Source organism: Hyposmocoma kahamanoa, unplaced genomic scaffold (genome assembly GCF_003589595.1).
Source record: "Hyposmocoma kahamanoa isolate Upper Pololo Valley unplaced genomic scaffold, ASM358959v1 86, whole genome shotgun sequence".
Classification (NCBI taxonomy): Eukaryota; Metazoa; Arthropoda; class Insecta; order Lepidoptera; family Cosmopterigidae; genus Hyposmocoma; species Hyposmocoma kahamanoa.
This window is the reverse complement of record NW_020654289.1, coordinates 15,622,786-15,638,382: the sequence shown is the minus strand read 5'-3', so window position 1 is coordinate 15,638,382 and position 15,597 is coordinate 15,622,786. Positions and strand designations below refer to the sequence as shown.

The 15,597-nt window shown below is 35.3% G+C and overlaps 1 protein-coding gene across 1 annotated transcript; it reads right to left on the bottom strand.

Moving 5' to 3' along the window:
* Positions 1-1,565: 1,565 nt before the first annotated feature.
* On the bottom strand, positions 1,566-13,712 carry LOC113234726. The gene is made up of 3 exons (XM_026470186.1): positions 13,661-13,712; positions 3,004-3,120; positions 1,566-2,921 (listed from the first exon to the last, which is right to left on the bottom strand). The coding sequence occupies exons 2-3, from the start codon at positions 3,097-3,099 to the stop codon at positions 1,689-1,691; spliced, it is 1,329 nt and encodes a 442-aa protein (XP_026325971.1). The 5' UTR covers positions 3,100-3,120; positions 13,661-13,712; the 3' UTR covers positions 1,566-1,688.
* Between the last annotated feature and the right edge of the window lie 1,885 nt (positions 13,713-15,597).

The following is a 15,597-nucleotide window of genomic DNA, read 5'->3' as shown; positions in this document are numbered from 1 at the left end:
TTCAATTGAAAAATTGTTTTAGCTTTCCATACAAATCGAAGAAACAGTTATTACGAATTTAACTACGTACCTGTATATTTATTTTACTCTGTATTGGACTCAATCTGTAGCTCAGTTGGTAAAAGCGGTGGCCCCAGCATGGCAACAGACACTGAGTCGAGTAAAGGAATTTTTGTTTGTGTTGTTCGATCTTTGTATACTTTAAAAAAGATACAAACATTAAGGCTCAATTTATATTGCGGCGTAACGGAATGGAAGCGAATTTTTGTAACGATATTGTACAATGGAACAAAACAACCTGAACATATTCTCATAACAGATATATCGCTTGCTTTACATGCACTAAATTTAAGCATCTCTAACTCTACTACTTCGTAGAAATACACGATAAACAAAACACTACAGAAACTAATTAACAACTCCAAAACAAGAACGACGCAATCAATCCGCAATTACCACACCGCGTGGTCACCCCACACGGTGACCCTATAAATAATTCACCTCATTAGATCCATTGCACCTTTTGCTACTCTCCTGTGCGAGCTAGTTTATAAGGATATTGATAGAGACAACTTTTGCTTTGTGATTGGGTTTCTGTGTTTGAAAATAGAGCTACTTATTTGCTGATATTGCCGTAAGATTTCTGATTCAAACAACATTTTCAATTGACGTAGAAATGAATAAGTGTTACTACATTCTCAACTTTTAACTCTATAGACGTTTCAAGTGCCTTTTTATTGGCATTAAAACACAACAACACGCCTACGCAACGTTTAAATTTTCGGTCAGTAAAATGAAATAGCGGCAGCATCTTCAGTCCAAAGATTCGTAATAAATCTCGTGTAATAACTTGCCGACAAAATTATGCCGATGCCGAATCTCGCCAAAATGATTTACAGCTGATGCAAATCTAGTTTTCAAAGCCTCGAGCCCCGCACCGACCCCAGACAAGACATTTAATTACCCCGTAATTTATCTCCCCACATTAATCTGCCGCTTCTGGCAACATTCAAAAATAAAATTAAAAAAAAACACCGAATCTATCCCCTTGATTACAAGCTGTCACGTCGTAGGATTTTTTCTAAGCCCTCAATTGTAATTAGTCACGTTGGTTTTGTACCTTAGCCGTCGAGACTGGTGAACATCCATTTTCTTAAATGCGGACTGTAATTGGCCCCTACCTCGTGTTGCCAGCCACCAAATTTATTGCTTAATTACCTCAAGAAAACGCGTCGCGCCGACCATCTCCCCAACAGATGTTTTTTATTCGCGTGGAAAAACAAAACGATTTAAGAATGACATTAATTAATTCTTAATGAAATTCATCTTCACCCTCCCGTGTTTAATTTAAAACAGCGATTTATTGCACGCACAATTTGTCGCCGGCGCCCCCAATTAAACAAGCCTTCGTAATTACATTTATTAACATTAACTTATACAAATAGTTTGACAACTCCGCGTTTTGATTACAAACGAAGTACATGATCAGAAATCCACCACTAAAGTTACAAAAGGACTGAAGGACTACAAAATAAATTACTACTAACACCATTGAAATCTTGAGGTACCTATTATTAAAACATATACTCTTACACAAAAAGCCATCTCTTGTCTATTTTTCAATTTTAAGTTTAATGAAAAATGGACCAAAAATGTCTTGTATTACATAGTATATTTACTGCGCCCGTTTAATATTTTCTCTGGTAAGGATCCTCTACAGTCCCTTGAAACAAAGGCTCTTCGTATCTTAAATAACCTTCGTCTGGCCTCACTACATCCTGAAAAGCTTTATGTGTTAACGGCTCATTGTAGTTCACACTCACATCGTCATGATATTGATGGCTATTAATCAAATTCCTATTAGCATTTCTATTCGGTGCAACATTCCCGTTATTTTTATACAAATCTTCCTTTTTTGGCAAAATCGGTGTTGGTGTCACCTTATCTTCAATTTTCTTGTCTTTGACGACTGTACCAGCTCCAGCCAAGTCTCTATAATTCCTATCTTCCTTTCTCAGTGGCGCGTATGAGTAAGGATTTCTATTCCTGAACCTGTAATCGTACCTACCTGTCCTTGCATAATAATCATCATCTAAACGCCTATAAGGATCAGCTGTGTATCTGTATCTTAAGTCGACACTTGGCGGTGTACGTACAACCTCAGGCAAATGAGCATAGTAAATAATCCTTTTCGGTTTTCTAGAGACATAATTATCATAGGGCTCGTCGTATCTGTCTATTCTGGGTCTTGGTCCATAGCCAGGATTCAATCTTCTTCGATCATAAATATCATAGTAAGGGTCACGCCTGTATAGATCATCTACTGGGTACGCCCGATCATCGAAGTACCTCCTCGATTCTTCAGGATAATACACTGCTTGCCGAGGATAAACTGGTTTGTACAACTTAGCTCTGCCATCTTCATCGGGTCTCACAAATTCTGTCCTAATATCATTGTTTCTTGATGGCCGCTGAATAGATTCCTTATCATTTCTTGACTCTGAGGTTTCAAGGGCTTTGTTTTGCGTTACGAAGTTAATTCTAGGCATTCTAGAATTGATTAAGTCACCGTTCGGTTGTGGAGGTGTCAGAATGTCATCCTGAGAATCATCACGAGCAGGATAAGGCAGTTTGATCCAATTTTCATTGGACGCCCTTGCTCCTCTGCCAATTGGTTTATCAGTAACCTTTTCTGTAGTTTGATACAGAGGTAAAACCTCTTTAACATCTTCATTTGTAAGAGATACCCTCGTTGTAGGGTCTTCTGATAGAAATGTATGAGGTACCCAAGGAGTTGGTTGGTTTGAATTGCCTGGCTGACTGTTGCCGTTGTTGTTGTTAGAGCTGTCAGACTGGATATTGTAGTACTTTTCTTCTTCTATTACACCACGACGCCCTCTGATTTCTGAATTTACATTCTCCTGTAAATATTTAACAAATAGATATGTTTATCGATTCAGATATTTAAACACGCTTTAATTATACTTTAATAAACTCAAATACCTGTGCATGTTCTACAAGGCCGTGTTGCAGTTCAACAGAAAGCGTAGATGTCATAAGAATACTACTCCAAAATAGTATTACGTAAAAATACGTCATGATTGTTGAGTGTTTCTATCCCTGTAATTTAAAGAAAAAAAAAATTCGATTATTTTCTTTTAACTACATACCTATAACAAATAGGCACAAAAAGGATTTCTGATGTGATGTTATAAAACTAGGGGTCAACGCTTAAATAACACTGAAACAAAAGTCCTAAAACAACGCAACATATTACATCAATTTACGCAAAAAACAATTGAATGTGATCTGTTGGAAAAACCAGTTTATTAAAATTTTGCAGGTACGGTGACCGCAGCCAGTATGGACGGAAATGTGATGAAATCAAACGGAAGCCAGCAAGTGTGGCCAACCGTGAATATTATCTAAAACAGCGAACATGTCCTCGTGACAAATTCGGATTTAACTAACATAATAACAATTGAGAGACGAATTTTATATGACCGACGAATCATGATTACGGAGTTACGGACCATTTTAGTTGTATGTAATTGAATAAATTGTCTATAAAAGTACAAATTCCGGATTAACTACCATGTTAAATGTCCCTCACGAAACCTTGGGAAAATGCTTAAACTATGTACAGATACACGCTATAATCTAAAACATAAACAACAATCTTGTCTTGGAACATGAGTTGTGGTGTTGTTAAACTTCTTCTGTTTAAGTTCTGAGCTCAATTATAAGTTTTCACGACTGTATCTACCCAGAACAAGGGGAATTGAAGATATTTTGTTTAAATTTAATGTATATGTAGTTAAAATCACATCAGTCGCTACAATTCTTTTAGTATTGTATAGAGTCAATTTAATTTACATTAACAAATTCTAAAATTTAAATGTGCTTATTTTAGGCGCCTATTCTTTGATTTGCCATTATTTTGTCTGCTTTTAATGCTACATTTTTCTTTTCGTACACATGTTATACTTTTATGCTTGTTTAAATGAACTGTGAGTAGATACATTTCCTTTCGTCTTGCTCACTCTGCGTTCGTACCCGAACCCGATAATTTAACGGATGTCGGGTACAATATCTTTTACTGTCTTTTACTTTATCAAAGCAAAACTTGAGAAATCATATCGAGTTCTTTGGTTTTCGCGATTGTTACACATAGGAAATGAAACTATTTTTCCGGATTTAAATTGTAAAGTAAAGGTAAAGGTGTAAAGGGCCCGAAACGTCGGTTTGTTTGAAAAAACAAATATACACGATTTAAATCCGGAAAAATAGTTTCATTTCCTATTGAGAAATCATGTTGCTTAAAACTATATTAAGATAATAATGGGCGTTTTTTAATCGAATGAACACCACTAGCGTTATTGAAACCAAGACAAATTTCATTAGAATATTACAAAAGATAGACCACCAAAAACAAACCAATAAATATTCTACCCATGAATTAATCACAAACAACAAAAGAATCAAAATTTCCCACAAACTAGGCGTTAGCCTGTAACATACGGATAGTACACCCGTTCCGCTCCATATACTGATTGACAATGTTTGTCTGTTTGTATCGATACCCGTTATACTCTTTCTCTACTGATGTCCTATTCAAATCGTTTGACCTAGTTAAGGTTTAAATCGTTTAAGTAAGGTTAACTACTTCCTTTTCTAGTTAATCAATGGCTGTAAAGATCCATTCTAAATAACTGAGTTTGACTGATAAATTGAAAATTTCAATAGCTCTGAAGTATTGATTTAGTTAATCTGTGGTATTTAGTTAATGTTTGGAAAATAACAAAAAAGTTAATTTCATTTTTTTGGTTATATCTTTTATTTAAACGTTTAAAAGAAACAATTTAAAGAAACTTCTCCTAGGAGTTCGTAGGAATTTGCCTATTGTCTCTGTTCTCTACAATATTCTTCATAAGCCTTCGTCTCCCGAGTATCTGAAAGAGTTTCATCTTTCTCAGGTCTCAGGACGAAATCTTTTCCTTCCTTCAATTCCGATTTTTATACTGACTCCTTTACTGTTCATGCGGGCAGACTTTGGAACGCACTTCCTATTTCTGTTCACGAAAGTACGTCATTAGCTACTTTCTTTTAAATTGTGCGTTAATTAGCATTATTTATCTACTGTTCCATCCATTTTATAGGTATTATATTTTGAAATATGTATTTATCTAAATATTTATCTAGTTTATAATAGTTTAATGTTATTAATATTGTATTACATAATTTTGTTTTTTGTAGCCCGTAATTATAGTTATTTTGTCCTGTATTTAGGTCTGCAGGAAGAAATTTCGTATAGATATAAGCAGTACCTTTTCTTTCTGTTTTCTTTTTATTGAATGTATTCTGTGCTTTTTTCCAGAGCAATAAATAATAATAAAAAAACGATTTTTTATATATATTTCAGTAAAATTTTATGAAGAGTACGGACTTACGTCCGTGTATGTATGTAGAGAAACATTCTTTCCAAGATAACTGTTGCTGAACGATCAAATAAAAAAAATACAAAATTATAATCCATCATGATCTTCAACCCATTTATACTGCCGTCCACTAACGTGACAAATGGTTGCATAACCGTTTTAAATGGCAAAAAATAGAACACAAAATTCTGTTTTAAAAACCGTTCATGGCCAGGCTAAATAAGTAAGTCAGTCGATAGAGTACTATGGGTATTTATTACTATAAAAAACGGAGCACAGAGATATTACACAGATACTATGACGTAAGTAAATACTTATAACAGGAACTAATACAAAATTACAGCAGAAGAGACGCGCGCATATGAAAGACTTCTAACTGGAACCAGTGTTAAACGCGGACTCTTGGACACTAATGCTCTGGCCACACAGAGGCGGCCGCGGAAGCGTTCCGGGCGCGGGATTTTTTGTAATGTACCAGTTCTTATGAACCCTGCCACACTGAAAGGCGCGGCGGCCGCGGGGCGAGGCGGCGCGGTGCGGGGCCGCACGCCATGACAAACAGGCAGAGCGGGCGCGGGCCGCGGCCGCGGCGTCCGCGGGGCGGGTGCGGTCGCGGGTGTTGTAATACATTGAGTTCTATGCAACCGTTCACACAGCGCGTCAGTGGCGGGGCGCGATCCGGGAGCGGGGCTTCAGCGGGCTTGGACGTTGTATTTTTTTACAACTAGGGAATGTGTTTTAATTGATTTTAATCAAGTTTCAAGATGAATTCGACGGAAAAACTTATATCATTGGTGCAATCATACCCCAGTTTATTTAATACAAGTGATAGAAATTATAAAAACATAGAAATTATTTGGGAAACAATTCCGAGGAGCTAAATCAAGATCGTGAGTATATTTTTTATGTTTTTAATTATTATTAAAATAATTGCCAAATTTTTCTCTGATTTCAATTGCATAATCAGACGATCTTTGATTTGTACGAATTGGAAGTAGTTCATTGGCCTCAACTGGTTGAGAATCGCTCTGTTGAACCGCATTGTTACCGTTCTTACTTTAATGAAATTGTGTAAACAACACGTGACTTTGACAACTTCTATTGTCGTTTCAATATCATATTGCATGAAACGTCTATAGACTTGCCATTTCTGTGTTAGCTGGCCGAATACGTTGTGGAAAACGTCTCCCTCCATCAATAACAATCAACTGTGAGATACCTCTTCTCTTCTCTAAGAAAAAAACATGACGCCGTAGATTATCTGTTCATTAGTTATGCAGAGAACATTTAAAAAACTGAAACCCACAATTCAAGCCGAAATCAAATTGAAACTTGCACACATTTTTACAGAAGCTGAACTGAACGACCTAGAAGAAAATCAAATTTCAGTAGCACCGGTACAATCTCCTTAATTTACCGTAATTAGCACAACAAGTAATAACGATCAAGAATGTATCCCAGTTTCATTGCAACTAATTCCTGAAGACTTGTGTTTCCCATTATGGTACCTGTAATATAGTTGATGACTAAACTACACAGGGTAATTCCAAAAGGTATGGTACTGAATTAATGCTGTGATAACATAAAAAATGTGATGATGAATGCTAATTTAATAAATAAAAAGTTAAATAAATAAACAGTTAAGTTTAATAAGTAGCAACCAAGGAGTTATATAATTTTTATTAGAGTATTGAATGGTCTACAAAACACTTTTTGTTTGAATAAGTTTGCATTGTTAGTTCTGAGATGTTGATTTTTATGTTAGTGACTCGGATTCATTGCTCCCGAGTGTATAAGTAGGTATATAAGTTAAGTATAATTGCAATTATGCATTGTTCATAATAATTTAAGTAGGTACATAAAATTAAATAGAATTGTTGTTGATTCTACAAATCTTAGATGCCTGTTATTTGTTAAAATAAAAAATCATGGGCCGTAGGAAGCCAGCATTAGACTGATAGTAAAAGAAGTTTGAATTAATTGTGTTAAGATTGTTGATTGTTCATAATAATGTAACTTTCGATAGGGACCTATTAATTATTTGTTAAAATAAAAATGCCCAGCGAGTTTGTTAGAAATAGAAGTTTTAAGTTAACTATGTTAAAATTGCTCAAAATAATATAAGTAGGTACATAAGTTAAATACAATTGTTGTTACATAAATCTTAGATAGATACATATTATTAGTTAAAATAAAAACGCCCAGTGAGACTGCTACAAAAAGAAGTTTCAAGTTAATTTCAATTGCAATTCAAAATAATCAGATGACAAATAATTTGTCAAAATAAAAATGCTCAGTGAGACAGATAGAAAAAGAAGTTTCAAGTTAACTATGTTAAGATTGTTCAAAATAATGCACTTATGTAGATACATAACTTAAACAAAATAGTTGGTGTTATACAAATCTTAGATAGGTACTTATTATTTATTAAAATAAAAATGCCCATTTGGACTGATAGAAAAAGAAGTTTCAAGTTAATTACGTATATAGATTGTTAATAATAAAGTAAGTAGGTACAGTAGTTAAATGCAATTATTATTGTTGATTCTACAAATCTTATATACCTATTATTTGTTATAATGAAAATGCCCAGTGAGTCTCACTGAAAAAATAGTTTCAAGTTAATTGTGTTAAGATTATAGAATTTTTTAAATGTTTTTAAATAAACAATTTCTGTTCATATGAATAGTTTGATTCAAAACCTTCAAAGTAAGTATACAGAGTGTCCCAAAACTCAACGATAACCTGGGAACAGAATGTTGCCTAGTTTGTAACTACCCAGAAAAAAATATTTAAAAAATCGGGAGTCATTTTCTTTTTGTAATATAAGCATTTTAATGAAAAATGTTGAAAATGTACGCCCTGTACCCCATTTTTAAGTACTACAATTACAAATTTGCTAATTTTGCTGTTCTAGTTTTTGTAACGATAACCCGAAACAGCCCAGCTAATGAGCACAATGCCAAAGAAAGCCCGAATTACTCTAGTAAACTCTAGCTTCAGCACTAAAAAAATATGTATTTAATTTTTTCTTGAAATTTTTAGCAGATTTTTTTTCAAGGTAACTTTAACACCCCATACAAAAGTTTAAAGAAGTTCTTCTACATCACTATCCGATAGTGACATGGACCTTTCTTTATTTGTGTTGAAAATGAAATGTGGCGTGACGCTTTTGGTGTCACACCGGCCGCCTTCGTGCCGCTGTCCCGTCACGAACTACACTCGGGATTGCTGTGTGGCATGCCCCGGCACGCATTCGCTTCCCGCAGGTCCGCCCCCGAAACGCTTTTCCCGCTATACCGCGTCTGTGTGGCCTGACCTTAACTGGAGCGCGCGGGGGTGTGGGTCGGTAATCACGCATAAAGCGGAAGTTACCGGAAGTCCTTTCGTTATTACCATATTTGGTTATGAAAAAGTGATATTTTGGCAAAAACAGGGTCGATGGCGAGAAGCGCCATCTACATTCGCAAAGACTAATCTGCTTCCTCGAGGATGGGTGGTCGTCGCGATATCGGGTAAGAGGCTTTCTAGTACGCTTCGGACGCACTAGATGGGGTTGACACGCTATAAGTAAAGATTAGTTAACGTGTTCGACTTATCGCAACGTACCCTAACGATGCATAGCTGAAATATCATTAAACAATTTCAATATTCTGAAAACGGGGTTATGGTTTTTATGATATCTCAAAAAATTATCTTGTCACTTAGCCGCGTTTTAGTTAGTGGACGGCAGTATACGACCCACTGCTGGGCACGGGTCTCCTCTGAGATGAGAGTATAAGGCCATAGACGTTGCCTGACCCAATGCGGGTTGGTGACGTCACACGTTTTCCGAGGGTTGTGAACCTTCTTCGACGTGCAGATTTCATCACGATGTTTTCCTTCACCGAAAAGCTCATGATAAATTAAAAATTAAATTAAATTTCGCATATAAATTCCGAAAAACTCAGAGGTACGGAGTAGAGAGCGAACCCGGATTCAAACTTACAACCTCTGGTTGAAAGGTGAAAGGTTAAAAATAAAATAAGTACATTCTTTTAAAAACATTTTTATCACAAACTGTGTGACCTATCATTTGTTCTAGGAGCTTCCACTAGACAGCTCAGCAAACAAATAACGTCGGTAGAGTGAATACCTCGTATGTGATTTCTTTGTAATTTTTTAGGACAAAGATAAAATGTGGTGTAAAATATAGTAAACGCAATGTTAGCATTTTAACCAGTTAAATTATATTACTTTAATAATATATTTGAGCAAGAAGTTTTTAAGTTTTTCTTCAATAAAAGTCAGTAAAAACGAACTATGTGAAAACGATTTTGCGAGGTTTTCACTCTAAGGCGACGATAAATACATTTATTAATGTTTTAGCGAGATGTCTATTGAACTGCGAGTATTTCAATACCTATATAGGTATAGGGTCCGTGACAAAAGACTAGCCAAACTTTAGCTATATAGTTAATTCCCATTATATTATAAAAGGAAATAGGTAGTTAAATGTAACTATTCAACATCATACTTTGAACGATGCACAAAAAATATTACACAGGCATTTTGAAATTTGAAAACAACTCGTTAAAATAACGTAGAAAATTATAGCTATCATTACAACCAAGCACTGTCATTTACTGCACAATGAACACTGAACGTTTTGTCATTTTAATACATAGGCATGAACTTTGAAATTTATAATATTTTCCCTTCATACAAATACGATTAGAGCCAAAACGCAATCAATCCTATTTTTTGCCACAGTAAACTAAAAAGTTTTTAGTAAGCGTCTAAAATTTGTCAATTTTTGTTTTCATAATTTTTTAACCGATTTTTTCATGATGTTAAGCCTTCAAAAACAAATTTAGCACAATTTCATCGCCTGGTGACATGCCAAGCTAACCACAAAGATCTTTAGAGCATTGCCACTGCGTCCGTCACCGACATAAAGTTAACAAATCCCATGTGCCTGTCATTTCAACAGACCAGCCCTTCAAAGGAACGCAGTAATGCTCATATTGCTGCTTGGCAGAAATAGGTAAGGTGGCAGTTACTTCCCATGACGTACTCTTTCACAACGAACTCACTGCTACTATATATTATTAATATATAATATCTACAATTAACATCATCAATCCATTCGTCCCACAGCTATGCACGAAAACTATATCGTTTCTTGTGTATATTACAGAAAAGAGCATTAGCTAGACTGACACAAATCAACGAAGAGGTAGTTACAAAAGTAACAACCGTCAACGACGGGTAATGACTACTAAAACATCTTAAAAAGATAAAAATTGAAGACTAAGTATAACGAGCCATCTTATACGATGATGACTTTATTAAAAACCAAAAGAAAAAGTGGAAGGCAAGCATGTTCAAAGAAGAATTACTAACTAAAAAGGAAGAACTACTTTGACTAGGTCAATAAAAAAGTAGAACCACGTAAGAAGGAGGTCAAAGGATAACCTTTGCAGAAGTTATCATTCATTTTGGTGGAATTAGACACTTGTCAACTTATGTCTCAGGGTGACAGTGGCAGTGTCCCTCAGATATTTAACATAGGCACAGCAACTGTTATGGACAGGCGTGTCGCTAACCCAGGCGCAAGATTTGTTCATCTTGTCCCTTGGTATCATAAAAAAATGCATCAAAAATATTTTTATCACATAAAGTCATAAAAATTATGCGAACGACGTGAAACAAATGTATAAATGTGAAATTTTATTACTCTATTATTAAAGCATAAAAAAATTATCACCCATGTTATTTTATTTGTAGAATTTTAACCTCTCTCCTGAAAAGTTGCTGTTTTACAGATATGGTCTTATTACACCAAAGTCTAGCTTTTAGGTATATGTAAGAGAGAAAAGACATTATTCAAAAACAAATGCACTGCGAAAATAAATTTACGAAATTGATGTAATGTTGCCAAACGAAATTTAAAATCTTTAAGTGATCAGTGTTTCGACTGTTGACAGAGATATCAGCTTATGATCCATTTGATATGAGCAGGGACAACTTACGCCCGTTTTCTCAAGTATAAATAGTATAAAAACAAATTAGTACTGCAAAATACCTAGATTCTATAACAATGGCGACACGACTAATCTCTTTGTTTTTACGCAACCTGATATCCGATGATCTAAAAATTTTGCTTATTGTTTACCTGATGGATTAAAGTGACTCATGACCGAGGACCTTGACTGTTTCAACATTAGTGGTTTATAACAAAGATCTCTGATTAATTAGCACTTAAGAAATTGTAGTACCCTGTTGCCAACAGTAGGGCATGACACGGATTTGTGTTTATTGAATAATGCCTTACGATGTGTCGTTTTCACCGACATTTTGAGACCTTTTTATCCTTTCACCGAGATTTTGAGGCCTCTTTATCCTAGCGCAGCGCCTTTGGCAGTCACCAACTGTCGCACAAATGTAGCATTAATGAATTGAGACTATTACAAATACGAATACGATAACGATACGAATTTTACAAATCGGACATATTTACGATTTGCTAGAACCAGAATTGCAGGTTAAAACTACCATTCGTGCTTCAGGTCAGCATAGGTATAACAATGGGATTTGTTACAATTGCGTCGATTATAAATATAAATAAATATTAGATCACGTATGTGATGCATACGTTGCTCTGGAGCCTTACCATGAACTCTTATTACGATTTAGTTTAGGACCTAAAATGAATCGTTGTGAGACAGCGCTACATAAAGTGTATATCACCATCCCGCTTTTTTGTCGTTTCGAACCTATACTGAACTGTAATAAGAGTACATGGTAAGGCCCCTGATCCTAAAGTAACTAAAGCACTTCTGCTGTGTTATGAAAATCAAAAATAACGACGATTTGACGTATTTCAAACGGCCGGGAATCTTTTTTTTATAATATCAACAAGTGACAGGATGTTAAGTAACACGCCTGTCTAGCATAGTTGCACTTACCACTCAGAACTTTAAAACGCAAAGATCTTAAGGGCACTGCCACTGCGCCTGTCACCCTGAGACATAAGTTGACAAGACCCATGTGCCTGTAATTTCACCAGCACACTTACCCTTCAAAACCGGAACGCAGTAAGAGGTGGCAGTACTTCCCTTGACGAACTCTTTCACAAGGAGCTCTACTGCTACTACATAACCGAACCCAGGAACCAGAGATGGCGACACCATGAAAACCGATGTACATACACGCAACCACGGAGGTCGTCAAGTTTATTTAACAATGTACAGTCTATGCCCTAAGATACCTGAACCCCTAACCGGCTATTTGGTTCTGAGTGAATCAGTGTGAAGAAAGGTAGTAAACAAACTTAACCTTTAACCTGTGAGCCGTAAAATTCAATATGACTTCATTATTTCGTCATTAGTGAATGACGTTTTAAGAAACTATTTAAACCAATTTGATCTTAAATTATATTATATTAATATAAATTTGAACTATTAGAGATAGAAAATTCTTTTACACTTTTCTCTTGAAGGCTCTCAGAAATCAAAAGGTCGGCAAGGGGTCAGGTATATTAAGGCATCGACTTTACTTGGGGTGATATTTTGTAACTTTCAATTTAATTTTGTCCTGATAGGAGAAGTAGTGCAATGGGTACCTACTATTACCTCTTAAAGTAAAGAACACTAAAGCTGACATTTATAATATGAACTGTGACTCCGAGTTAACAAAAATGGCAAGGTAAGCAACTTCTTCGTAGCAAGAAATTAAATTAAACTTTCGAGTTTACTTGTTTTATACATTTCAGCTTAATAAAATGTCACCCTAGTTGTAATTAAAGGACTTTGACATAAAATCGAACACCTATTTACCCCACTACCACTCCCAGTACATATAAAATTAAAATAAAAACAACAATAAAAAGTACGAAAAATAAAAACCATCAACCATCCACCTTCAACCAAAATTTTTCAAATACTCCATAATCATGTTAGCAGTCACATCGACAATTACAATAAAACTGTAATCTTATGCACAAGGCTACGCTACCACCCGTCTCCGTTTACGTTTGTTGCATTCCGTCGTCCTGGTTTTAGTAACATCCAGCGAGCAAAGCAAAATAGTACAAAATAAATAACAATATTTCAAAACCACTTTGCAACATGTGACGTCGCTTTGATAAATCGAAGTCCTTAGAATTGTCACCAAGACTATATAATCCGTTATAGAACTGAACATGGCAGTTACTGTAGGAAAACAGTAACACAGCTTACCTGCACATAATCCCATGGAAGATAGAAACCACCTGTTCCCGCGGTAGTCAGCAACATAATGCCCCGACGCCCGACCATTACTTGATCACCCGTCACGCCCTGTGAGCGTTTTGTTTGACCACATAATCGCGGATTGTGTCCACTGTTGTAAATTTCGTTTGAATCCATTTTAATAAAAATTTAAAAATAATTAATAAAATCTAACTAATTAGTTTATACTCAGCACTTATTGGCCATCATTAACAATCTGTATTCGGGACAATAACCTGCTTATTTAAATTTTCATTAAAATGGATTAAAACGGACTTTAGGAGATAATCGTGTATGGTAAATGATAGTCAAAACGTTCCTTTTTGTTTTACTACTGCTATAGATACACGTAGCACACGTATCCCTAGCCCCAAATCCTCATCTTTCGTCATACTTGTTTTTACTCATAGCCAAAAATGTTTTTCGTCACTAAATTACGATAAATTGAAAGACACTTAATACGCAATCCTGTGGGTATTTTATGTAAAAAGTGTACTATTTTTTTTATTTGGACATAGTTATGCAAACAAGAACCAACCCACACCTCGAGTGAAATTGAGTTATGTATTTAGGTAGAACACCAGACGTGTCCGTTACCCGCTCACAAAAGATCCTGGCAATATACCAAGCCAAAACGGAGAAAATTAAAGTCCTTCAGGGTACCAACCCTAAATAAGTAACTTTTTAATAGCTAAAAAGAACCATCGTACTTAACTTCATATAATGTATTTTTTTAAATATGATAAATGGATCCATGTCACATGTACTGAAGTACTGTAGATCTTTAGCATTTTCATTACGAAAACTAGAACATGGTTCTCGTTAACTGAATAAAAAGATACATAATGTTTTCTGTTTATTGCCATATAATATAATAGTTTCCCTATATCATTCTGAATGATACACATAAGTCACGTTTGTCTCAAATAACTTACCTATTTATTTCTTCACACTGTTTTCACAAAAATCTAATTATCTCGATAGTGACATTTTGTGGGTTGGTTCTAGTTTGCATAACTATGTACATTTATCCGTGTACATTAGATCATGGTTGCATGCTCTAAGCCGTCTACCCGCAGCTCTGAAGTCGCCTGTCCGGATTTAGACATTAAAGTCTATACTTTAATGTCTAAATCGTGTCTATACACGAGTGACGCAAAGTCTACAAAAATAAATTCAGTCAAATGTAAATGGAAACGCGTCCATCTAACGGTGAGCCCTTTACTCGCAATTGTGACAACAATGAGCTTTCGCGTGCGTGTCTCCTGTCCGCGAATGGTCCACTGCCGACGGCGATCACAATTGCTTTATTGCGTATCATTTCACTAAAGGCCAAATACACAAACCTGGCATACTTTCATGCTAGTAGGCAGATGTAACTAACATTTATATACACAATACTGGTATGTCAGCTGCAGACAAGTGTATTTAACCTTAAAAGCAATATAATAACTATCGTGGATAACATAATTATGTAGATAGGTTAACGATGAAGCACTGCGCACGTGAAGTTCATTGAATCATTTTCAAATTTAGCTTTTGAAATTTGAGGTCGCGAATCTCTAGATACAATTCATAACCCCGATATTTTTTATGAAAATTGATGAAATCGACAAATGACGTAATTCAAAAACTTACGCAAGTAAAAACATAGATTTAGGATGTTATCTATGAGTAAAAATACTAAGTTAAATGTACTGTCACCATGCTGCAGTTTTAAAAATTTCATTTTTACCAATAAGACAAATCAAACAAACAAGTAGTAGATAAAAACTTTAATACTATTATTGTTCCATAATAAAATAGCATTTTGAACTTAAATGCATGCGGTTGGAGACAGTATAACCGCGAACAATTATAAATAAACTAAACATTAATACATTGAAATAAGAGTGTCCCTCGTGAAC